General features: G+C 39.9%; 1 protein-coding gene across 10 annotated transcripts in view; it reads left to right on the forward strand.

The window, feature by feature from the left end:
* Positions 1 to 27,305, forward strand: part of hdac4 (histone deacetylase 4) — a 497,199-nt gene that overhangs the window by 22,988 nt on the left and 446,906 nt on the right. For 8 of the 10 annotated variants that reach the window (XM_072578375.1, XM_072578377.1, XM_072578374.1 and 5 more), the window contains one exon: positions 5,593 to 5,821. The exons of the other annotated variants lie outside the window; for them this stretch is intronic. In XM_072578375.1, coding sequence (XP_072434476.1) covers positions 5,797 to 5,821 — 25 coding nt within the window. In that variant the 5' untranslated portion in view covers positions 5,593 to 5,796. The remainder of the gene's footprint in view (positions 1 to 5,592; positions 5,822 to 27,305) is intronic. 10 annotated transcript variants of the gene reach the window in all.

A 27,305-nucleotide genomic window follows, 5' to 3' on the forward strand; every position in this document is an offset into this window, starting at 1 on the left:
GCAGCAAGCTCCTGATGTCTCCTGCAGCACTCCACCTCCCCCCCCCCCCCCCCCCCCCCCCCCCCCGTGTGTGTATGTCTCCCTTGCAGCACTCCACCCCCCCCCCCCCACTATGTGTCTGTCGGTCTCTGTCTCTCTCCCCCCTCCTCATCTCTCTCTCTCTCTCTCTCTCTCTCTCTCTCTCTCTCTCTCTCTCTCTCTCTCTCTCTCTCTCTCTCTCTCTGCACACCTCCCCTGCCCCCCCCCCCCCATATCTCTCTCACCCTCCGTCTTCCTCTGCATGTCTCTACCCCCTCCTCTCTCTCCCTGCATACTCTTTCTTCCCACCCGCCTCTTTATCTGCCTCTCAAAGCAAAATGAAATAGCTGGTCATTGTTTTCTGAAGTCAATGTGGAGGCCACCCCTCTGACTATATCAATGGTACTAGGGTGGAGTTAGTGAAGAGCAATTTCCTAGCTGTGATGATCACCAACAATCTGTCTTTGTCCACCCATGCTAACACAGCAGTCAAGAAAGCACAACAATGCCTCTACTTTCTCAGGAACTAAGGAAATTTGGCATGCCTGTAAAGACTCTTACCAATTTTTAGAGGTGCACCATAGGAAGCATTTGATCTGGATGCATCACAGCTTGGTATGGCAGCTGCACTGCCCAGGACCATAAGAAACTATAGAGAGTTGTGAATACATCCCAGTGCATCAGGCAAGCCAACCTTCCATCCATTAACTCCATCTATACTACTTGCTGCCTTGGGAAAGCAGCTAACGTAATCAAAGACCTCTTCCATCCACTTCGTCAGGCCGAAGGTACAAAAGTTTAAATGCATGTAACTAACAGATTCAAGAACAGCTTCTTCCCTGCTGTTGTCTGACTTTTGAATGGTCAACTCAAATTTTAAAGTTAACTATGATCTCTCTCTTTGTGTACCTTCTCTGCAGCTGTAACCTTGTAATCTTTGCTCTGTTCTATCACCCTAATGCACTTTGTGTGGTATGATCTGCCTATACTGTGCACAAAACAAAACTTCACTGTACCTAAGTACATGTGACAATAATAGATCAAATTTTACACTGTATTGCGGCATCTCAGTTTTTTGTAAGTGGAGAAGATGTGTTCACTAGTAGGAGAGACTAGGATCGAAGAGCACAGCCTCAGTGAAGAAATTACACTTCAGAACTGAGATGTAAATTTCTTCAGCCAGAGGTTGGTGAATCAAAGGTTATGGGAGAAGACAAGAGAATGGGGCTGAGAAACATATGAGCTATAATCGAGTTAACGCCACCATTAAATTGGATACATTGTCTAATTCTGCACCTGTATCTTGTAGTCTTATGGACATTGAAGCATCAGTGATATATTTCGGAGTCAGGATAGGAGTGACCTGTACGGGAATGGGTCTGGGTAGGTTGCGTTTCGGTGGGTCAGTGTGGACTTGTTGGGCCGAAGGGCCTGTTTCCACACTGTAAGTAATCTAGTAATCTAATAATGTGTTGATGTTCCCACATATCTGCTGCCCACGATCTTCTAAATGGTAGCGGTTGTGAATTTGAAGGGCATTGTTTAAGGAGCCATGATGACTTTCTGCATTGCCTATTAAAGAGTTGCACAGTTCCCCCTGCTGTGTTATTGGTGGAGGAAGTGAATGTTTGTTTGTGGCTGTGATGCCTTTCAAAGAGGCTGTTGTATCCTGGATAGTTCAAACTTCTTGAATCTCACCAAAGCTGCACTTATCCAAATAAACATTAAAAGTTCCATTGCACTCTTAAGACCACAACATAAGGAAACATTCAGGCCATTCAAGCCCATTTGAGTTTGCTTTGCCATTCGATCGTGGCTGATATGTTTCTCAATCCCATGCTCCTGCCTTCTCCTTGATACCCTTACTAATCAAGAATCTACCTATCTCTGTCTTAAATAAAAGAGTCAATGGCTTGGTCTCTGCAGATTAAGCACCCTTTGACTGAAGAAATTCTTCCTCATTTAAGTTCTAAAGGGTTGTCCCATCACTCTGAAGCTGTGCTGTTGGATCCCTCTTACTAGTGGAAACATCTCCAAGATCCACTCTATTTAGACCTCTTAAGTTTCAATGAGATCCCCTCTCATCATTCTAAATTTCATCATGTATAGACCCAGGGCCCTCGACCACTCTCTGATTCTGCAGTACGTCCCTGCTGTTGTATTCTGATTTGTGCCTTGTCAATTGTGGACTTTGGGGATTCAAGAGGTGGATTACTTGTTGCATGACTCCTAGCTTCTGACCTGCTCTTGTAGCCACAGTATTAGTAAGGCTGTTGCATATCAGTTCTTAGTCAATGGTAACTGTTAAGATATTGATAATGGGAGATTCAGTGATGGTAATGCCATTGAATGGTGGTTGGAATATCTCTTGTTGGAGATGGTGATTGCCCAGGACTTGTATCTTGCCACTTGTAAGTCTCAGCCTGGATATTGTCCTTGTCTTTCTGCATTTGGACTTGGATTGAGTATCTGAGGAAGATCATGAAGGAAATTACAGGGGCCCTGATGCGAACTTTAAAATCTCTGGCCACAGGTGGTGCCAAAGACTGGAGGATAGCAAATATGTTTCCACTTTTTACAAGAAGATGGCAGAGAAAGGACAGGGAACTATAGATCAGTGAGTCTAACATCCAGTGGTAGAGAAACTATTGGAGAAAATAGTGAGGGGACATTAATCTCCATTTAGAGAGTCAAGATTTAATGAGGGATAGACAGCATGGCTTTGCATCTGCAGTCATTGTTTTTGCCTTTGTCAAAGGGAGGTCATGCCAAACAAACCTGTTGGAATTTTTCAGAGAGGTGACCAAGAGATTGAGTGCAGGGCATTTGTTACAGGTGGTCTGATTTCAACAAGACCTTTTTGAAAAAGGTCCCACATGAGAACTGAAAAAGAAGGTAAAAGCATGTGAGATCCAGACTAACTTGGCAAGATGGATCTAAAATTGGCTTAGTTACAGGTGATTGGTGGTAGAAGAAAGTTTGAATGACTAGAGATCGATGTGCAGTGGTGTGCCGCAGGCTGGGTCCCTTTTTTATTATAGAGTCAGAGATGTACAGAATGGAAACATTCCCTTCGGTCCAAACCATCCATGCCAACTAGATATCCTAACCCAATCTAGTCTCACCTGCCAGCACCCGGCCCATATCCCTCCAAATCCTGCCTTTCCAAATACATGTACATCCCCTCCCTCAGGATTCCCTCCAACAACTTGCCCACCACCAATGTCAGGCTCACTGGCCTGTAGTTCCCTGGCTTGGCCTTACCACCCTTCTTAAACAGTGGCACCACGTTAGCCAACCTCCAGTCTTCTGGCACATCACCTGTGACTATCGAAGATACAATATCTCAGCAAGAAGCCCAGCAATTACTTCTCTAGCTTCCCAAAGAGTTCTAGGCTACACCTGATCAGGTCCTGAGGATTTATCCGCCTTTTTACGTTTCAAGGCATCCAGCACTTCCTTCTCTGTAATATGGATATTTTGCAAGGTGTCACCATCAATTTCCCTACATTCTATATCTTCCATATCCTTTTGTTGGCAATATTCATAAATGACGAAAATATGGGAGAGGTAAGTATGTTTGCAGATGAGACAAAGATTGGCTGGGTTGTTGATAGTGAGGCGGAAGGTGTGAGGTTGCTGGAGGATCTAAACGGATTGGTCAGATGGATAGATCAATGGCAGATGGTGTTTAACCTGAGTAAGTATCAGGTGATGCACTTTGGAAGTGGGAACAAGACCAGGAGCACTCAGTGTATGGCAGGTCACCAAGATCTTCAGTGGAACAGAGATCTTGAAGTGCTTGTCCACAGATCCCTGAAGTTAGTAGGACAGGTTAATAGGGTACTTAAGGAACACCGGTCACTTGCTGTTTGTCACAACAGATAAGATTGGAAGAGCTAGGAGATTGTGTTGGAGCTGTACAAAACTTTAGTTAAGTCACAGCTGAGGTACTGTGTGCATTTCTGGTCATTACAATATAGGAAGGTTATGACTGCACTGAAGGGAATGCAGAGGAGATTCAGCAGAATGACTTCTGAGCTGGAGCTTTTCAGCTATGATGAGAGGCTGGATAAGTTTGTGTTGCTTTACTTGGAGCAGAGAAGGCCTTGGGGGTGGTGGCTGGGGAGCACGGAAGATCTGATAGAGGTGTCTAAGATTTATGACTGACATGGACAGGCTGAATAGAGCTGTTCCCCTTAGGTGAAGGATCGATAATAAGGGGACATAATTTAAAAGTGAAAAGCAGGAGATATAGAGGGGATTTGAGCAAAAGCTTTTTCAACCAAAAGGTGGTGGGTGTTTGAAACACTATATCTGGGAGGTTAGTTGAGGTGGTAAACCTCTCAAACTTTAAAAAGTACTTGGATGAGCACTTGAAATATAACATTCAAGGCTATGGACCTAGTGTGGGAAAATTAGACTAGTGAAAGTAGTAGTATATTTTCTGGCAGTACAGACTTGGTCTGAAGGGCCTCTTAGGCATCATTCAGGACAAAGTTGAAGCAGCCTTGGAGATTCTGAACATTCATACTTATGACTTTTTTGATGGGCATTAGGTCATTCATGAAGCAGCTGAAGATGGTTGGGTCCCATGGTACTACCCAGAGGAACTTCTGTAGTGATTACTGTCCTACAACAAGCAAGCTATCTTCCTATGTGTTAAATTAGTCCAATCAATAGAAAAATCTCCCCAATTCACATTGACTCAGGTTTTGATAGGCTTCTTTGATACCACACTTGGTCAAACATAGCCTTGATGTCAAAGCCAGCGCACTCCTCCCATCTGGAATTCAGCTCTTTTGTCCATTTTTGAACCAAGGATTTTTATTTTTATTGGTTCATTTGCAACCTGCAGTAGACTCGTTTTCAGAATAGAGCAATGAAATCAAATCTATTGTGCCGTGTGAAGCAAATGGAGCCTTTGTTTAATGTCACATCTAATGATCATATCTTTTGGAGTACTGCACTGCTTTCAGTACTATTGAGGAAAATCAGCCTAAACTTTTAGGCAAAATCTTTGGTTTGGGACTTCTACAAACTTCTAGCTGAAAGTTGAGTGTTCCGAACTGAGCCATGCCTGGTACTGTAAAGAGATATTGTGACAGGTGATAAAACTTAGTCACAGAAATAGTTTTTAAGGGCTATGTTCCTGATATTAGAGAACAGGAAAAAATTGACGATGAGATTCCAGAGTTTAGGATGGTATAGCTGAAGTCACCAGTGATTTTTAAAAAAAAAATTGTCAACAAGATGGAGAAGCACAGAGATCTCTTGGGGTTGTAGTTTTGGAGAAATCAGATCAACAGAAGAGGAACCAGTTATTGATTTTCATAATTTAAGTTGTGTAATTTAGCATATGGTTTTGCTTGCACACTTTATTGTGTTTCATTTACAAAATACAAATGCAACATGATTTTGTAACTAAGCAATATTTTTATTTTTGGTTCTTGTCCCCAGTAGTTTTTATTTGAAAATATATCGATCAGTCCTAAGATACTGAAAATGCATTCAACTTTGTTTGGTTAGGAAGTTATTTTTTCAACAGTTAACCCAGATTGTTTTTTCCAATAGGTTCACAGTTGGAAGTACAGTGAAGCAAACGCTTAGTTGGACAATATTTCCTTGACTGCAGTACACGATGCTTTACTGACCAAGACATTATTCATTCACTAAATTTGTATGTATGCCTGGAGTGTTGGAGTTCCTGAGGATTGCCCTTTTACACGTTCGGAAAATTTGACCCATTAGCATTTGCTATAGCTGTGGACAGTCTAAATGATGACCTCTCAAAGCCATTCAGGTAAGCCTTTTCAATATTTATCTTGCGTTATGTGAAGTGTATGTTATGATTAAATGGTGCAATTTGAAGTGGTACTGAAACTGCATGAAGGACAGTCTCTCCCCCAGTGTGTGTGTGTCTGTCTGGCTCTCGCGCTCGCTCTCTTTTTTTTCTCTCTCACCGTGTCTATCTCGCTCACCTCGCCCTCGGTCTTCCTCCTGCTCACCCCACCCTCTATCTCCATTGTTCTCACGGTGAAATGTGAATTGCCCCTTAGATAATATACTTATTGGGCTGTTGGACATCTGGAGGCTTAGCTAGACCTTGATGCTATGCTATCCAAAAGGAGGAGAGGAAATTGTCTTTGTAAATTCTGCATGGAAAAATGCTATTTTCTAAAGATTGTGCTTTGTATAGAAAAAATGCTCTATCAGATCAGTTTCTATCCTATGGTGCATGTTTCTAAACAAATCATAACTTCTGTAAGTAATAACTAGAACTTTAGAATGCATATTATGAAGTAGTTGTTATAGTCTCTTGGCACATACCCTACAATTAATCATGCCAAATGTTGCTTGGTAAATATCACGATGATTCGTGTCTTAATTGTCCTTCCAGTGGTTGGGAAGATATCTTACGTCCTAGGTAATATTTGAACTCCCAACATCTTAGACTGTTAAAAGTATATCACGTCAAGATTCCAGATTACTTGATTTGAAAGTAGTTAAAAGGTTTGATTTTGAAGACGGGTGAAAAAAACAAATTGCGCATTTTTAAAACTTATAGTACGACTTAGATATCAAAGCTTCACTTGGCTGGTTTCATGCTATACATGCTCCGTGATCAAGTTTCAATGTCTCCTTCCTGTTGAGTGGAATATTCAATGTAAATTAACAAGTGGTGTAAAGATAAAATAATTTTGTTGTAAGACAGTGGGAGAAACCTGTATCTTCTTTCTGAACTTTTGGTTTATATCTACGTAATTAAGTATGAAGGTGTGCGATGGTTCTGAGGTTACCTTTGATCTCATGGCTATGTAGTTAGTGCTTATGTGAAAACTTGGAATGCTTGCAGCTTGCCTTGTCCATGTCAAAACTCTCATGTGTTTGTTTTTGGAACATTGTTCCATTGGAAAGCTAGTGAGCAGATCAGTTTGGCTCTTGCTGGATAAAAATTGTTGCGTTAATAAGCACTTCATTGTGTATTAGGAAGCCAGCAAGTTGAGGGAATTAAGAGATACTTACAAGTTGGTATTCCATCAAAGCATCGAAATTAGGAGCTGATCCTTTGAGCCTGCTTCACCATTCAATATGATTATGGCTGATCATCTGACTCCGTACCTATTTTTTCCTTTTCCTCTTAAACCTTTAGCCTTTAAAACTATATCTAATTCTTTCTTGTAAACATTCAGTGATTTGGCCTCAATCACTTTCTGTGGCAGAGAAATTCCACAGGCTCCCTGCCTTCTCTATAGGCAGAGACATTTCTCCTTTGCTGAGTCCTAAATAGCTTCCCACACATTCTTAGGCTATGACCCCTAATTTTGGAGTCCCCAGTCATTGGCAGCATCCTTCCTGCACTTACCCTGTCTAACTCTGATGGAATTTTATAGGTTTCTGAGATCTCCTCCCAGCCCCCTCATTCTTTTAAACTCCAGTGAATATAGTCCTGGTCACTCCAGTCTTCATTCGTATGTCGCTCCTGTCATCCCAGGCATCCTACTCTTAACTTGTGAATATTTTTAAAAATCTTGCTTGGTTTGCACATTGTTTGTTAAACTGGCCTCAGAATGTTAAGGCTGGAACTTATCACACTTCACTTTCAGTATTTTTTTTAATCAACCTGTTCACACACGTTATGACACATCTCTGTGGTGGTTGGGACTTGAACCCAGACCTTCTAGCTCAGAGGTCGGGGCATTATCACTGCGCCACAACAGCCTGTTCCATAAGAACCCCTTGAATGAAATAATTAATTTTCAGTTTGTTGTGGGAATTTGCATCTCTGATCCTAGGGCATTATCCTGGGCCGACGGATAGTAACTTCAATGACATTACTACATTACACTGTCTACCTTTTGTTAGTACAATCAATTAACTTCAGGTTCAGAAAGGGATAAATTTTGATCAATTTGAACTATGCAATCTTCTTCCCTCATGCAGCCAATTGTTGGTAATTTCAAAATTAATAATGATATTATTCTGCCTTTCGGCACAGTACTTCTGCTGTTTATTTTCCTCTCTCAACTTGGCTTGACTTTATTTTACCATTCTTCTTTAACATTCATGTTTCTTTCTCTCTTTTTAAAAATTTCATTTGGTTAAGGAAATGCATTGGTTCCAGGATGCACTTAAGTCTTGTTCACTCAGCTTCTGGCTGTTTCTTTTACTCTGCAGTTACCAACTAGGTAAGAGTACTAAAATATATTGAGCTGAATGGTATAGGAAAGGGTCTAGCAAATGACACACCAAACTGTCCCTTTTTTCATTGAGATATGACGAAGGTGGGTGAAAATGCATACATTTCCCTTCAATTTACAATAACATCCTTTCAGTAGTAACCAGAGGTTACATTTTTGTTGGATATCTATTTTGATGAGTTGGCCACAATTTGAGAGTTTGTACAGTTGTCATGATTTGTCAATTGGTATTTTTTTACTTAGAATCCTTTGTGTAAGTCTAAAACTCAATTATATTTTGATGGAAGAGTTGGAACTACTGAGAACTCCGAAGTTTTCCTTGTTAGCCTGTTGTAAAGCTGAATTATCTAACTTGATAACTTTACATGAAATATAAGTATTATCTTCAGAAGTCGAATTAGTTAATTTGATCAGAGGCTAACAACAAATGCAGAAAGGCAATTGCTTGAAAACAAATGCATGCCACATGATAATAGAGGAAGTTGATAAAGGTGGGACCTGGCTTTTGTCCCAAGAGAGTCTTGATTTGAATTCTAGTTCCAGGATTACATAACTGTCTTCCTGTCAGCAGGTTTCTTGAAGTGGTGTCATTGGCACTTGTGGTTAAGTCCTTGGTTTCCTGTTGGTTTCATTGCTTGACTGAAAGGGGCCAGCAATGGCTACCATCAAAAGAGAGAGAGAAAAGACTAGTGAGAAACACACTAGTGTTTTTGTGATGAGGCGAACTTTCCTACAAGCTATTGATGGCATCAACAAAGATGTTAGTTACTTTATAAATTAATGAATTGCAATGATTTGGTAAGAATATATCAGACCATGTTTTGTTTTAGCATAGCATCTAAGCATGCACTTGCCCTTGACTTGAAGTTGCTATGCTAATTGCACATAATCAGCATTGAGCATCAATGGCCCCATTATTTTGAAACAAATCTGGCCCACTGCAGGTTTTGAGAGATGTATTCTGTTTCACGATTTCACCACTTGACTTAAAAAAATGGGCTTACACCTACTCCCCTGCTTCTTGGATGCTGCCTGACCTGCTGTGCTTTTTCCATCGCCATGCTTTTTCGACTCTTTTATAAAAGGACCATTGAATTTTACATTTCTGTTGCATTTTAAATTCTTAAATTGTTTTCAGTTTTCTATGTCTCCCTGTTATTGTGATTTGTGGTTGCATTTGTCTTTCAAAGTTTACCATGCAATATTGCTGTTTCAACATTTTAAAGTTCCTAGATGACTCAATTAAGCTAGTTTTTTGAATGTAATTTATGTTTCAAAAAGTAATGAATTTGCATTGAATTGTATACCTTGGTTGTGAAGTGGCAGTGTTTCAAAGCATATTGATATTCAGGCCCAAGTTGAAATTGAAGATATCTCCATAAGATATCTCCATCTCCATAACAAGGTAATTAAATGAAGTCTGGATCTATAGATTTTACAAAGGGTAATGAAGGCATTACTGACAGCTATGTTTTATAGTTTTCAGCAAATAGTATAAATTCAGGTAATTCCAACATATTCTTTAATGTGAATTATAACGCATTCCAGGTCTAGGACTAAGTGCTGTGGGTTACATTAAAGTTTTGGGAAAGTTGCTGCAGAGTCACAAAGTGATAACGTTACAGCCTAAGGTCTTTTGACTATAGTACACTGAGGGGGCTGGTAACTAGAACGGGTATGACTCAATGACATTGTGAATCACAGTTATTGAAATTGTATTGAGGTATCTTGGAGTGGAGCATGATGTATAGAGAAATGCTATAATTGTTGCACTACCTATAATATCCTATTTGCAATATTTATGCCCTAAGACTGTATACCTAAAGTGGAATGTACTTTGTTAATGCTAAGACCATTAAGTAAAACATGTTGTATGGGGGCAAGTTAAAATTCATTGCAAATTTTGTAACATCAAAGTTGAAGTGTTTTGTCTTTTTTAAATAATATTTTGCAGTATTTTTCGGTAAAAATTTGCAGAAGTAATACTTTTACTTTTTCAGTGTATTCGCTTTTCAAAGGTGTACTATGTTGTGACATGCAGTTTGTTTTGCCTTTTTGGCTTCAGCAATTAATGTTTATCAACATCTTGCAATCAAAGCCTGTCATGAAGCTTTCTCTTTCAGTTAATATACAGTTTAGTTTATTCTTTATTAATAAATTAAAGTATTTTTAAATAGCTTTATTTAGCTCCAACTTTCATAGTTTTCTTGTAGTTGGTTGCTTAATTGAAACTAGGATATTTGATTACAGTAATTTTATATGGTACATACATGACTTTTGAGGATTACAGCAGGTCAGACTATTTGTAGTGCTTCTGTGGATTGTTGGGTTACTGCTACACAGAAAGAGCACAAACTATTCAGCAAGTGAAAATACAATGATGATGAGTTAAAGTACCTCTTTACACAACTAATTGATGTACTTATTTTTAAGAGCTAATTACTAGTGCCCTAAATGTTCATATAATATCTAACTACAACCTTAAGGACTCTAGTCACCAGCCAGGCTGAGATGAAGTCTATCTAGTTGTGATTTCCTGTGTGAAATTGTAGTGAATCTGGATGTTTGTGTGTAGAATTGTGGATTTCCACCAGTATATATCAAATTATAATGTTCAACATTCATTGCAGTATTACAGATACATTGAAAAGGAAGTTTCAGAAGAAGGCAAACTTGCTTTAACATTAAAAGGAATTTTTTTCTCACTGTATTAAAACTAACCTGTGAGGACAGAATGTAATTTTACCTATACAGTTCATTTAGGTTAAGGTTAGCTCTACAATGTAGTTTTCAGTTTATCACCTTTTTAAGAGTTATATAGTGCACATGTCTAATTGTGAAAGTTGCATCTACTGCAAAAAGTGTTCTGAGTAAGATATTTAAGGCACTTAATGTTTGTTTTATTTTGTTGTATTGAAATCATTGTTTCTGAGGAATTATTTTTCCATCCATGTTTTTAAAATTGAGAAGCCTTGGATGTGCATACATTGGAAGACAGTGGAGGTTGAATAAAGTAGAAGAGAAGCTGTGAACACTTAGACTAACTGCATTGAACAAATGAGTAATAAAAAGGCAACTTGTAGCAATTTTCCAGCAAGTTGAAATGGTGTGAAGATGAACTTTTTGTGTATTTTTCAAACATGGAAAAACAATAAAGTTTTATTCTTCAATATTTGCATCATATTTAGAGACTATTTGAATTATATACAGAGCTTGCATTTGAATAGTTCCTGTTATTATTGTCTGAATTTTTCAAGATACTGTACAGCTGAAAGTACAATCCTTAGGGTAGTACTATGATCACTATACATCTGTCATTTGTGGTAGCCAAATTTAGGGTTAAGCTGTTAAATCTGTTAACTTTGTGATTTTATTTTTCCCTAAAATTACTTGATATAAATATGTTAACACATTCTTGTGACCACGTGATTACAAAATATAGCTGATGTAGAAAACTAAATAAGCTGAAGAGTTCATAACGCCTGAGGTCCTGAGAACTATTGAAGTTCACACAACACTATATGGCATCATTTGAAACTGGGATTTACATATCAATAAACCAAAACCTGCAACCCATTCTGAAAGATGAAAGACTTAACAATCCAGGTTTGTTCAATATATCATTTCTGTTGCATGACACTGTAACCTTTTGTTATAAATTCTGTGTCTTATGGTCTTATTCTCCACAACCACCTGATGAAGGAGCAGCAGTCCAAAAGCTAGTGCTTCCAAATACACCTGTTGGACTATAACCTGGTGTTGTGATTTTTAACTGTAAAGAGTGAACAAGGGGAATATGTTTCCACTAGTCTGAGAGAATAGGATCTGAGGGCACAGCCTCAGAGTGAAGGGGTGATCTTTAGAATTGAGATAAGGATGAATTTCTTCAGTCAGAGGGTGGTGACTCTTTAACTCATTGTCACGGAAGGCTTTGGAGACCAAGTCACCGAGTGTCTTTAAGACAGAGGTTGTTGATTTAGGAGACTAAGAGTTACAAGGAGAAGGCAGGACGTTGGGGTTGAGAAATATATTAGTCATGATCAAATGGTGGAGCAGACATGACAGGCTGAATAGCCTAATTCTACTCCTGTATCTTACGGTCTTAAATCTTTGTTGTGCTCCCTCCATGGCCAGAACATTCTTTCTCAGGTAAACAAAACTGCATACAATACTCCATGTGTACTCTCATCAAGGCCCTGTGTAATTACAGCAAGGCGAACGCCAAGATACCATTTTCTGCATTCTCCACCTGCTTGCATTTGCATGCTTACTTTAAGAAATTGGTGTACAAGAACATCCAGATCTTGAGGCACCTCCACCCTTCCCAATTTATAGCCATTCAGATAATCTGTCTTACTTTGTTACCAAAGTGAATAACTTCACATTTACCCACATTTGTGCGTCATTTGCCATATACTTGCCCACCCAAATTGTCCAAATCATCCTGAAGCATCTCTGTCCACCTCATACTTCACCTTCCACTCTGCTTTGTACCTAGAACAAGAAGTGTGCTAGAACAACAGTTTGGCTGGCTCTGTAAACTTATCTTTTTGGAGAATTGTGTATGGGTATTATTTGGTTGCATTTTATCTTGTGAAGCTACAAAGGCATAGGTAATTGTTATTGTATATTTGGCATTGCACATCTTAGTGTGCAAGTCCCAAATTTGTAAAGGTTTAATTTTTTTAACCTATTTGGAAAGTGAAAGTTAAATACAATTTCTCAAAGTAGTCATTTTTTAAAAAGAAAAGGTCAGATTTTGTGCTGCTTTTCTTTCCAAAAGAATGGGAGATGGTAAAGCACTTTACCGTTTTTGTTTGATCAAACCAGGTCTTTAATGCAAATTCAGCTTAATTACAGCTGAAGTGTTTGATTTTTTTTGTGTGTGATTGATCGTAATACCAGGTTGAGTGCACATCGTTCCAGTCACAGTAAGTGACAGAATAAGCTGGAATTTGAGGATTGCATTTATACAGTCAGCCCTGCCTCAACTGAGGGTTGCATTTATTGTCAATGCCACTGCTAGATGGCGCAGTGTCTGCATGTGCCGAAACAAGGTTTGCAGTGCCATGTTGCTGGCAAAGCGATAGACTGGCAGCTACCAGGAGCAAATAATGAATGACAGTAGTCCCAACATTGTTACGCCACGTCCAACTTTTCACCAATCTGAGCAGTTTGTATAAACGTGGTGAGGGCCAGGAGAGGCAGGAACTAAAATTTGTTTGTGTTTTGATTGCAGTTTGCTATTCAGTCCTCTCTGCTTGATCTACAAGATGATCCCAGGTCAGGGTGTGAGCAAATGAGTTTGTCAGTAAGTTATTTTTTGGGTAGGTCACAAACCCCAGCATGTCTCTGGAGTTGCCTGAGCCAGTTGCACCCTCTGCCTGCTCAAAAACTCACTATTTGAAAAACAAGCAATTATTTTGTGAACATTGAGGACATACTGTGAACACTGAGAGACGATGCATCTTGTATGGTTCTCCAGTGTCATAAATGGTAAGGGGTGTGTGTGTGTACGCGCGTGGCGGTAAAGGCTCTATTGTAGTAATCAAGTATCACTGGCACCATCTGCGTATGCATGGGTGACCACCATTGCCACTTTGACCTTCACTACATTCTCTCTGAAACTTAAACTAAGATATCAGGTCTTAACAGATAGCTGTTGTGTTTCTACTTTTAAGGCCTGAGTATACTAATGAGCCAAGGATCAGGATATCACTGAATGACCAGCAGGCATGAGTCCCACATAACTATATGCTAGACTCGAATGTATACAGAAGTTGCTCTGCAACTGCAAGTTATCAGTTTGTTTATTAAACTGTTTAAAATTTTCAAAGAAATTACTTGCTAATCTGGTAAGAAGATTGTAAGTCTTTGTTAAGGCATGCAACATAAATACTACAATAGCTATTGCAGTTTTTTAAAGTTATGTAATTTAAGATCTAGAACTAAGGCTAATTATGTTATGGCAAATGCCCTTGGACTCCATTTGGGTGTCCATTTTACATTGAAACATTGCAACCTTTACTGACAAAAAACTGCTTAGTTCGTGGTGGGGGTGGGCGGGTTGTGGTGGTCATTAGCAATCTGCAAGTAAATGAAATTGGTAATGCTTCTCGATCCTTGTATTATTTGTGGGCCTCCTTTACACCATATGCCTGTTATGCAGACTTGGGAATTTTACTTCATCTTGCATCACTACCTTTGAATGCCCAGATGTATGCTCATCTGACCTGTTACTTATATGTTCTGAATTTCTGTCACATTAGCTTTTGAATTTGAACCTTCAGTCAGTAATTCATACACCAATAAGCTTAACTATATAGAATTAATCTTGTGGTTATGGTTATGCAGAATGTTATTCCGTACTACTTGTGTATCTCTCTTAATGTGTCTCCTTTGATTTTGAGAAGTTGAAGGCAACTTGATTCAAGAGTGTTATGCTGAGCAGATTAAATCATACAAGTTTGTGGGCCATGATTCTTTTCATGGATATCTGTGATCCATTTTGTGTCAGCATTATATTATGAAGTACATGTGAACTCTAAGCCTGTACAAACTTCACCTTTTGTGATTTATTTGGTGTGTTCTGTAGAATGTTGTGAGCAGTGTATGAATTGTTCTTGTTAATATGTTGAGTTGTACATTTTTGAATGCATCAGTTTGCTCTCATGTGAAATTCAGTCACTAATGATTTGAAAGCATTACGAACATCACTATGCAAGAATCATGATATACAGACAGGATAAATTAGTAAATAAAAATATCTAAGTGAAAATAGAACAAAGTTGTCTAAACATCAGAGGTTGTGTATGGCATACAACCCATAGTTTTGACACTCCCTGTTCTGAACAGATATGTGGCAGGAAGTTACCAAGTTGTAATTCAATAGAAGAATTCAGATTATGCCAAAACCTGCAAGAATAAAGCTTATGTGGTTTGTGATCATTTGACCTGAGATCACATTTTAGTTTTTAAACTTATTTGATCATTTAAGGATTTCAGACGGCAGTGTTAATTCACTTGTGGTTATGTGCCAAGTACATCGAACATTGTTTTCCAGTTTTATGTACTGTGGTATAAAGGGGATTAACTGATTTTAACACAGCAAGTTAAATAGACAAGATATTTAAATATCTCCATATTTTCTGATAGTTGTTGACCAATTTTATGAATAATCAGAGGGAGAATAAGTTGCAGTAATGATGTTGTCATTTAGCAATCCTGATGGGATAGACGTATTGGGGCTAGAGTCGAAGTGTCAGGATAGTTCTCCTTTTTTGGAAGAGTTTGGCTTAACATGTATTAAATCTGTTTGGGGAAAAGAAAACACTTTTGAAACATTTATCAGATTAAATTTTATTTTATCCCCTTTTGTAGATAGACAGTTGTAGAGTAACTATTAATAAGTAGAATGGCATTGATTTGAAATATGTATTTTAAGTATCAGCAGAGAATGCTGCAGTTGCCTGATTCTGGGACTGCTAGAAGTATTTTCATTTTCTTGATATAAAGGCACAATGCAAGGAGCAGTCAGATAACACTCATTTGTGAAGGGAGAGATCCAACATTCGGGACTAGTTTGTGATGAGTCACCCCAGTGGTCCCTTTATAGACTACTTTCATTTTAATCGCTTGCAGGATGTTGGCAATTCTGGTTTGGCCAGCATTTATTGCCCATTCCTAATTTCCATTGAGAAAGTGATAGTGAGCTGCAGACCATGTGGTTTAGGTGCTGTTTAAGAAATAGTGTTCTAGGATTTGGACCTAGCAACATGAGGGAATGATAATAAATTCCATGTAAGGATGGTGTGCACAGTCAAGGGAAGCTTGATGTGGTTGTGTTCTTATGTGTCTTCTGCTCTTGTCCTTATAATTACTGGAGGTGTATTTGGAAGGTGACATTGAAAGAGCCTCATTGAGTTGGCATGGCAGGTCTTATAGATTCTTTGTTCCATTCCCATATTCCCGTATCAGTCAAAGCAAACACTCAGACACAGTATGGCTCTACTTTCTCCATGGCTAGGAATAAAGGTAAAGAGAGCGATCGCCAGTGTACACAAAGACATGAGTTCTTGGTCTTCTCTTGAACAGCAGATTCTTGAGCAATTATATTGTCACTTACAGGGAGTAGCATCCAAATAAGGCAACATCTGTATTGATTGGATGACTGTTACAATCTGTAAGCATCAACTATAAAGATTAAGCCATCTGGCTTTGCGCAGTGATGTTCTTTACCTCATTAACTGGCATTACACAAGGATGTTCTTTATTTTGTTAAACCACTATTCTTGCCTCCAGCACCTCATTGTTTACTGCAAGTTCTTACCTGGTCAAAGTCATGCTAGCTGAGCCTTTGTCTCCCAACCCTAAATTTACTTCTTTCCCTACCTACTCATACTTTATACACATTCTCACTGCCACTGAGTGATAGTGGCGAAGACGTTAGATGTGGTTCCCATCAAGCACACTGCTTTGTTCTCGATGCTGTGAAGCTGCACTCATCCAGGCAAGTGGAAAATATTCCATTATGCTCTTGACATGTAGCTGGTAAATGATGGACACTCTTTGGCATGTCAGGAGGTGAGTTACTGATTACAGAATTCCCAGTATCTGACCTCTTAGGTGCACATTTTTTTTATGTGGCTTGTTCAGCATTTGTGGTCCTCAGATGGAACTGGCCAATTCAGCAATGGTAATGCTATTGAAATATAAAAATAGAATGCACATCTTCTCTCTTGTTGAAGATGGGAATTGCCTGACATTCATGTGGCATGAGTTTTGCATGCCATTTATCAAACCAAACTTAATGTTTTCCAGGAATTGCTGCATGTGGACACACACTTCCATATCTGACAGGTGTTGCTGGATTGATCATCTGGAGATCTGGGCACCTGGTATCAAATCCTACCAAATGACGGAACATTATTTTTTTTAAAAGCCTGAACTGCGTGGGTTTCCTCCGGGTGCTCCGGTTTCCTCCCACAGTCCAAAGATGTGCAGATTAGGTGAATTGGCCATGCTAAATTGCCCGTAGTGTTAGGTAAGGGGTAGATGTAGGGGTATGGGTGGGTTGCGCTTCGGCGGGGCGGTGTGGACTTGTTGGGCCGAAGGGCCTGTTTCCACACTGTAAGTAATCTAATCTAATCTAAAAAATTAAACATCTAATGATGACTGCAAAACCATTATTGATTGTAAAAACATATCTGATTCACCAAGATGGAAAAGGAAATCTTTGCCTGGCCCACATGGGACACTCGTTCCATAGCATTGTGCTTTACTCTTAACTGTTCTCTGAAAGTGTCGAGCAAGCTACTTGGTTGTATCAAAGCCATAACGTCTCAAAGGAATTATACTGGATCGACCGTTGGGTATTGACCTCTGCTCCAGAAAGTGACAGTGACTAACTCTGACCTTTTTAACCCTGCAAAGTCCTCTTTCCCAATATCTGTGACCAAGTGCCAAAACTGGAGAGCTGTCTCTCAGACTAGAGGAGCAGTGGCCTGACATAGTCATACCCGTGGAACTGTTAACATCCAGACTGTGTCCCAGACTTCTTCATTATCATCATTGACATGGTGATACACAGTGAGAGCTTGTTGCCCTGGGAGTCCTCAAGATTGACTGCACATCCCATGAAGTTTCATGGCAGCAGGTCAACTGCAGGGAAAGAAGCCTACTAATGACTGCATACTGCCGTCCTTGACTGATAAATCAATATTTCTCGATGTCGAATAATTGGCGGAAGCAATGGTGATAAAGGACAAGGAATGCAGATGGATGGTCGGTGTCTTCTACATCCATCATCGAAGTGGCTTGGTAGCTCCTTCACTCATCTGTCTTTTTGAGTTGTAAAGCACATAATTGCTAGACTGGGAGTTGTGGAGATAGAGAAAAAAGAAAAACATCCTCTATCTCAGTCCCCAATTTGCTTACTGCCAATGCATCTATTGTCCTAGAAATATACAGCATGGAAACAGACCCTTCAGTCCAACTCATCCATGCTGACCAGATATCCTACATTAATCTAGTCCCATTTGCTAGTATTTGGCCCATAATCCCTCTAAACCCTTCCTATTCAAATACCCTCCAGATGCCTTTTAAATGCTCTAATTATGCCAGCCTCCACCACTTCTTCTGGCAGCTCATTCCGTTTACGTACCACCCTTTGCACGAAAGGATTGCTCCTTGGGTGCCTTTCTAAATCTTTCCCCTCTCCCCTTAAACCCGATACCCTCTAGATAACCCCCTACCACAGGGAAAAGACCTTGCCTATTTACCCTATCCATGCCCCTCATGATTTTATAAGTCTCTATGCAGTCACCTCTCGGCCTCCAATGCGCCAACGAAAATAACCCTAGCCTATTCAGCCTGTACATGTAGCTCCAATCTTCTAACCCTGTAAATATGCTTGTCAATCTTTTCTGGACCCTCTCAGGTTTCTCAACATCCTTCCGATCGGAGGGAAACCAAAACTGAACAAAATTGTAAAAACCTGCCATGCTCACTATTAAAATTGTTAAATTATACACTTTAAAAATTAAGTTACAGAAACAAGTTTCGCTTTAAAGAATGTGATGCTATGCTACAGTTAATCGTCAGGGGAAGAAATTCAGTGGGATGGTTTGTAGATTGTTGCAGAGCAATATTATAAAACCCTACAACGTTACAAGTTTTCTGTCAAGGCCTTTACATAATGAAAGAGTAAGAAGATAGGAATTATAAGTTATTCCTTGACTACAGTTCTTCATGTTGATAAATATTCTGTAATATTCATGCAAACAGTTTTGATTCTAAACTTTGTATCAAGCACTTTGCAAAACTGCTGGTTGAATTCGGAATATCTTCACTTCCTTTTCCAGTTGTTGAGCCTTAAACTCAGCAGGGACTCAACTTAGCATGCACTTATGCATTTTAAAATGGTCCTTAATTGGTTTTGAAACAAGCTAAGTACATAGAAAGTGTTTTGGTTGACACACTCCCTAGGAATCTTTTGGCTAATATACTGGAGTTTGGCCTGTTCAGAGAATAGATCCTTTTATTGAACAGTGCTCCAAATATCATTTTCCATGGATGCTATATTTATGATAAAATACTGCACATGACATACCAAGAAATAAGTACTTCATGTTCAAAGTACCTGAGGTTTATTTTTACTTGAAATGACAAATCAATTCTAAATATGCGGGTTCGTAATATTGTGCTTGCAGAAAGTGCTAATTAGTATTGTTCTAATCACTTGCGCTTTCTTGTGTCAACACCAGATGACCATGCTACTATTGTACTTTGACCATATTCTTTCAGTTTAATTTTGTCCATATGGTCTATCTTTATCTACATCATGATAAGAAGAAAAGATAAGATTTGGATATCTTTTCTGATGTAACATAGATCATCCATTGAGCAGTTGATCTCGGAGTTCTTGCAGATCAATTCTAAAAGTATTCTGTGCCACAATGAGCCATGTGCCCTTTATAATGTATGGTATGCTCATTGCTGTGACCGGAGAACAATTGTAATAAAAACAAAAGAGTTAATGCCTAAACATGCTACTATGGAAATGTGGAAGAGATCAGAACTGAATCTCGTATAAGACCAACACTTTATTTTGAAGCTTGACTTTTCAGTTTGATTGCCTGTATTTACTGAGCAGAAAAACCTGCCACAAATTTCTTGTCTATATTAGCAGGCACATAATTAACACAAATATAAAATTCTTCCATTTGCTCTCTTCTGATGTTAACCTGGAGTTAGCACCTCTAAAGAGTTTGAGCAATGTCAAAGAGTGAGTTAAGCATTGACCCACTGGCCTATTCCCAGAACCTGTGGCACTGCAGTCACTCGGGCCATCTTCCATTTTATATGGTGATCAAAGATGGACTGGGTCCGAAGGGACTTGATGTATAAAGATCTGTGCAATAGGGAAAAAAACGCTCCTGATGGCCACCTTTGTGTGTGGCTGCATCAAGCTGTGCGTGGATCCCTGGTACGCAAACACCAAGTGTCACTACGTACTGAGGCTCTACCTGTCCCCGGTGTTGTGAAGGATGGGCCTGGCCTCGCTGCCGTGGAACGCTCCAAGTAGTTGGACTGTCCTGTATCACCTGTCTTTCGTGGAGAAGTTTATGAAGAAAAACACCTTTGACCATAAGTCCATCAGGAAGTGGTCAGCACATAGTGTCCTTGAGACCCTTCGGGAAAAGGAGAGGGCGGATCCTATCGAGCGGTTCCCTGAGCAGACTGTCAAAGTCATTTGGCAGAATGCCTCATCGCCAGAAGTTTTGGACTCTGCCTGTGAGATCCTTTATGCACGCCCGGACTCTCAGCCGCACTGCACGCTGCCCTCGAAACGGCTGCAGGGGGCGGAACGAGACTGCCACACACCTCCTTCTGGAATGTGCCTATGCAGGGGAAGTCTGGAGAGGAATGCAGTGGTTTTTGTCGAGGTTTGTCCTGAGCAGCGCCGTGTCGCGGGACTCCGTGCTCTACGGTCTGTTCCCCTGGATGCACGCAGAGACTAGCATCAGCTGTGCCTGGAGGATCATCAACTCCGTGAAAGACGCTCTTTGGGCAGTCCGAAACCTGTTGATCTCCCAGCTGAAGGAGTTGATCCCGACTGAGTGTTGCAGACTGGCACATTCCTAGGTCCAGGACTACGTGATGAGGGACGCGCTGAAGCTTGGGGCGGCTGCCACCAAGGCGCGGTGGGGAAAGACCACCTTGTAACATCTGCCTGCCTAAGAAGAACAGGGGGCCCACCCAGTAATTTGGGCTCCGCTGACACCTCAGTAGAAGAGCTGGATAGTTTATGTACAGACTTGTATATATGAAAAATAAATTTCGATGTCTGAATGTAAAGCAATGTAATGTGTGCACAAGAATGACATGACCAATTGTATAGAGATCCAAATACTTTTATGAATAAAGTATATTTTTGAAATAAAAGAAAGCATTGACCCACTGACCTTGCCAACAGTAATGTCTAGCCTTGTGTTTACAATATATTCCAACAACAGGGGACTCATTCTTGCTTCATTTATTTATGGTCACTTGTACCGAAGTACAGTGACAAACTTTGTTTATGAGCAGTATAGGCAGATCATAGTAAGCAAGAATGTACAGAACAAAAGATTTGGACAGATGCATACAGATAACATTGCACAGGACAATAGACAATAGGTGAAGGAGTAGGCCATTTGGCCATTCGAGCCAGCACCACCATTCATAATGAACATGGCATATCATCCACAATTAGTATCCTGTTCCTGCCTTTTCCCCACAGCCCTTGATTCCATGATCTCTAAGAGCTCTATCCATCTTTTTCTTGAAAGTATCCAGAAACTTGGCCTCCACTGCCCTCTGGGGCAGAGCATTCCATACACCCACCACACTCTGGGTGAAGAAGTTTCTCCTCAGCTCTGTTCTAAATGGCTTACCCCTTATTTTTAAACTGTGTCCTCTGGTTCTGGACTCACCCCTCAGTGGAAACACGCTTCCTGCCTCCAGCATGTCCAGTCCTTTAATAATCTTATACGACTCAATTAGATCCCCTCTCATCCATCTAAACTCAAGTATATACAAGCCCAGTCACTCCAATCTTTCAACATATGATGGTCCTGCCATTCCGGGAATTGCCCTCATGAACCTACGCTGCACTCCCTCAAAAGGACGTACAAAAGAGATCAGCATTAGCAAGATCAGTATTATTTGAGGCTAGAGAGTTCATTCAGTAGTCTAATAATGGCTGAGAGGAAGCTGACCCTGAACCTACTTTTAGATGTGCTCAGGCTTGTGTCTTCTGCCTGATGGACGAGGTTATAGGAGATCATTACCGGGGTGCAAAGGATCTTTGATGTTGGCAGCCTTGCATTTAGGAGTGGTTTGTGTTTAAGTAGCATCAGCTGCCATTCCATTATAGCCAATGAAATTTAGTCACTGTTGTAACATAGGAAATGCAGAAAATCTGCAGACAGCTAGCTCCCACAAAGTAGAAAAATAAAGAATTGCTGATGCCGAAAATCTGTAACAAAAACCAAAATTGCTAGAGAAACTCTGTGTCTGGCAGCCTTTTTGAAGTGTCACTGGACTTGAAACATTAACTCAACCTTCTCTCCACAGATGCTGTCAGACCTGAGTATCTTCAACAATTTGTTTTTGTCCCACAAAGAGGTGTTGTTTGAGGGATTGATGACCAGGAAAACAGTTTGTACTCTGCTAATTAAAATTTTGCTTTTCCCTCTGTCTCTCTTATCTTTTACACCAACTTGAGAAAACAGATGGGGTGAGACCTTAATGCAGCACTGCCTCACTACTGCGCAGGAGTATTATACTAGACGTAATGCTGAAGTCCTCATTGTGGAAATTGAGCCCATGGTGTTCTGAGCAACAATGAAAGTGCTCTCACTCAATCATGGTTAATTTATTTACTACTCCTTCTCTACTTTCACCCCACTATTTTTATCTGTAATCTTTTTAGCTGCTTTTGTTGAGCTACATGATGTCCCAGACCAAAAGAACTGAATATTGTGTACTGTTAGATCAGAGTGTTATGTATACTGGTCTCTTAAGGTAGCAGGGCAGGTGGATAAAGTGGCTAACAAGCCATTTGGTATATTTGCCTTTGTTAGCTGAGGCATAGAGTTTATGCTGAAACTGTATAAAATGCTGTTTAGGCCATTGCAAGAATATTGTGTACAGTTTTGAAATTCATATTCTAAGCAATGTGATTAGACTGGAGAGTATGGAGCAGATTTACCAGGATGTTGCCTGGGCTGGAGACTTTGCAAAGCGAGATTGGACATAATAGGATTATTTTCCTTGGAACAGAGAAGATTGAGAGGAAATATAGTTAAGCTATATAAAACTTCAGAAGTATAACTGGACTTCAACCATTAACTGTTTTTTCTCCACATGTTAACGTTTCAAGTTCAGTTTTACTTCAGAAGTTTTCTTTTCAAAGATGCTACCAGACCTGCTGAGTTTCTGCAGCAATTTCTGCTTTTGTATGCTGGACAAAACTGATGTCCTTTCATGCCCTATCTTGCCCATGACCAGTTCTGACAGTATGAATTCTTGAAGGGGTTGATGAATTGTTACAACTAATTTTGAGCAAATTTTCTGGGTACGTGAAGGGTTTCTTCACTTTGCAAAGACCACATGGGACTAGTATTGATAGCAATGCAGTGTTCATGTACTCATTTGATATTGTTAGCTTACTCACCAATGGATCTTTCAAAGACTTGTTACACATCTGCAGTACAGCACTCGTGGCAAGCTGTGCCTGGCACCATTGTTTGAATCAATATTCTTTTCAATCACAATCTGAGCAACTCTTACATTTCAGCTCAGTTTCAATGACACAATGAATGCCCAAATAGATGACACTACCTTGGGACTACCCACGCACAGATATTTTTATTGGATTCCATGGTGTAGTAAACTTAACCATTTTTTCTAACTACAACTTCTATACTAAGTTCGAGGGTTCATTTTTTAAAATCTATCAGAAAAAAAAACTGTTTTGTGTATGGTTCACGATTCCCGCTGGGGAATCAACCATGGGGATAGCAAGAACCATGGCTTGTTGGGATTGGCTGCTGATCAGTTACCCCTATTCTGCAGAAAGCCAACCAAAGCTAAGTGGGAGTTTAACCCTTGCAACAATTGCAAAAATGATGGCTAAAGCTTGAGCAGTGAGGTTTGATAAAGGGTTGCTCCCAGAGGAGACTCATTGTGAATGCCTGCATGGTAGGGTACCATGGGGGCACTGCTTGAAGCAAAGAACAGATAACTGTGACTGGAGCAGTAAAAGTCGAACTGGAAGGCTGTTTACGGCGAGGAGCCGTACCGCAAGCAACTAATTAGGGTACCGTGAGGAGACTGCTCAAAAGACAGAAGATAGTTTATTTTTCATGCTGAAGAGTGGCTGGTCTAGTTACAATTATCCTCAAATCTTATGTATCTCAAAAATTTGGTGAATGTATTTTTTTGTTCTTGTATGGGTTCAATTGTCTGAACCAGCATGTATTGCCCTTCTGAATTGCCCTTGAAGTGAGTTGTCTGCTAGTGATCTTTGAGAGGAGTTAAGGACTGACCATGTTTCTGAAGAGATCTGGAGTCCCACATAGACTCTACCAGGTAAGGATGACAGATTTCCTTTACAAAAGAACATTTTAAAGCAAACCAAGTGGTTACATGATTGTCATTAACTTTAATTCTAAATTCTTTTATTGAGTTCACATTTCACCAGTTGCCATGTTGGGATTCAAATCCATATCCCCAGAATGTTACTGTGGGATAACTCGTCCGGTGAAATTATAACTACACCACTGCCTCCTACTAATGTGTTGCTGCCTTCAAGCCAAAAAAGATGATCTGCCTGTCACACTAATGGGTAATCTAGTATGTGAATTTTGGTGTCAGTGATGCCAACTATGTAGGCCTTGTGTCCTAAAGACTGGTGGATCGTATCAACCAGCATATTTCTCTGGCTGTTCTCCAAAAGCAAGAAATTGACCATAGCAAACCAACCATGCTTTTAAAAGTCACAATATTTTCTTAACATTAAACGTAATTCTTCAATTGGGCGACATTTCCTGAAAATCCTGAATATAGAAGGAATGACACTAATATACAATTTAAGGTTGCGCGACACAGCGAGCCCGACTGACCGTTCAGATACACTAGTGACTACGTTCAGAGCACTGTTCTTTGCAGACAGAAAAAACATGTACACACACTGTGCCTATTTCAACTCTGCAAAATAGGTGACATCCATTCACTGGTTCATTTCTTGCCCTATCAGTCAACATTCCTGACTGAGAATTTAAACAAATCCTGGCTTTTAACTATCAATAGGCCATAATGGATGCATTCTCCAAGGCAACACCACTTGCCAATCAATGACCACTGTCCTCATAATGCAGGACAAATGGCAGTTTTCCTCTTGAACCGATATTCTTGCTAAATATCTGAAGTGCCATATGGAAAGCTTTGATGAAAGGTGACTGCTATTCTGCAATTTTTAAAAAAATCCTTTCAATTCTGTGATTACACTTAATGGGGAAGGATCGTTTGTTAGATGAAATGAGCAAAAAGAAGCAAGTAAGGCAAAAGGCCATGATATTACACACACGCAACTGTTCTGTTTGTAGCCTGCAGTCTTTATATCACTGCAGCTGTAAAGTTACAGAAGCAGAATGTCCAGATGACATGTTGGCAGCACTGGCAGCTCCGAGTTGAGCATGTTGTGGATTTTATTATTTCTATTGCTATTTTAGTACTTGTTAATATAATAACAACATGAATGAAACTAAATCCCACCTACAGCTTTTTATTTCTGTGTAAGAGAACCACTAATTTACTTGTACTTGATTGATATCTTTGACTATATTATAATTCAAATTGAATACTTTCCTCAACAGGTGATATTTATTAGTCTTTATGGATTTAATGTATCTACAATAGAATCTTGGTGGATGTCCATAGGTGAGAATCTTTGACTTCCAGTACTTTGACAATTGAGTGTTTATGAATCCCAATAATTTTTAAAACTGTTTTATTTTCCCCTTCTAGTCAATGCATAAATGTACTTGCACTTTGCCAAAGTCAACATACACACAAACAGGCAGCCTTTTTATAACAGAGTACCTCATTTTTAAAAATATTTAAGTGCAAGTGACTTCAAAAATCTATGCAGAAACAATTACTATATTCATGTGCAGTAATTAGTTTCATGGTAAACGAAAAACTCTTAATTTTGAAAATTGTGCCTTTAGCAGTTTTGCCCCAAAAAGGCAAAATTTTTAAGAGAATAAAATCAAGAGCTGTGGATGCTGGATATCTGAAACATAAACCAAAACATTGTTGGAGATACTCAGCAGGTCTGGCAGCATATGTGGGAACTATAGACCAGTGAGCCTGACGTCGGTGGTGGGCAAACTGTTGGAGGGAATCCTGAGGGACAGGATATACATGTATTTGGAAAGGCAAGGACTGATTAGGGATAGTCAACATAGCTTTGTGCGTGGGAAATTATGTCTCGCAAAACTTGATTGAGTTTTTTTTGAAGCAGTAACAGAGGATTGATGAGGGCAGAATGGTGGACATGATCTATATGGACTTGAGTAAGGCTTTCGATAAGTTTCCCATTGGAGACTGGTTAGCAAGATTCGATCTCATGGAATACAGGGGGAACTAGCCATTTGGATACAGAACTGGATCAGAGGTAGAAGACCAGCGGGTGGTGGTGGAGGGTTGTTTTCAGACTGGAGGCCTGTGACTAGTGGAGTGCCACAAGGATCCCCTGGCTCCACTACTTTTCATCATTTATAGAAATGATTTAGATGTGAGCATAAGAGGTATAGTTAGTAAGCTTGCAGATGACACCAAAATTGGAGATGTAGTGGACAGCGAAGAAGGTTAGCTCCGATTACAACAGGATCTTGATCAGAGGGGCTAGTGGGCTGAGGAGTGGCAGATGGAGTTGAATTTAGATAAATGCCAAATATTGTGCTTTAGGAAAGCAAAGCTTAGCAGGACTTATATACTTAATGGTAAAGTCCTAGGGAGTGTTGCTGAACAAAGAGACCTTGGAATGCAGGTTCATCACTCCTTGAAAGTGGAGTTGCAGGTAGATAGGATAGTGAAGGTGGCGTTTGGAAAGATTTCTTTTATTGGTCAGAGTATTGAGTACAGGAGTTGGGAGGTCATGTTGCGGCTGTACAGGGCATTGGCTAGGTCACTGGTGGAATAGTATGTGCAATTCTGGTCTCCTTCCTATCGGAAGGATGTTGTGAAACTTGAAAGGGTTCAGAAAAGATTTCCGGGGATGTTGCCAGGCCAGGGTTGGAGGGTCTGAGCTATAGGGAGAGGTCGAATAGGCTGGGGCTGTTTTCCCTGGAGCTTCGGAGGCTGAGGGGTGACCTTATAGAGGTTTACTAAATCATGACTGGCATGGATAGGATAAATAGACAAAGTCTTTTCATTGGGGTCAGGGAGTCCAGAACTAGAGGCATCAGTTTAGGGTGAGAGGGGAAAGATATAAGAGACCTAAGGGGCAACTTTTTCACAGAGGGTGGTATGTGT

The sequence above is a fragment of the Chiloscyllium punctatum genome, chromosome 10 (genome assembly GCF_047496795.1).
Source record: "Chiloscyllium punctatum isolate Juve2018m chromosome 10, sChiPun1.3, whole genome shotgun sequence".
Lineage (NCBI taxonomy): Eukaryota > Metazoa > Chordata > Chondrichthyes > Orectolobiformes > Hemiscylliidae > Chiloscyllium > Chiloscyllium punctatum.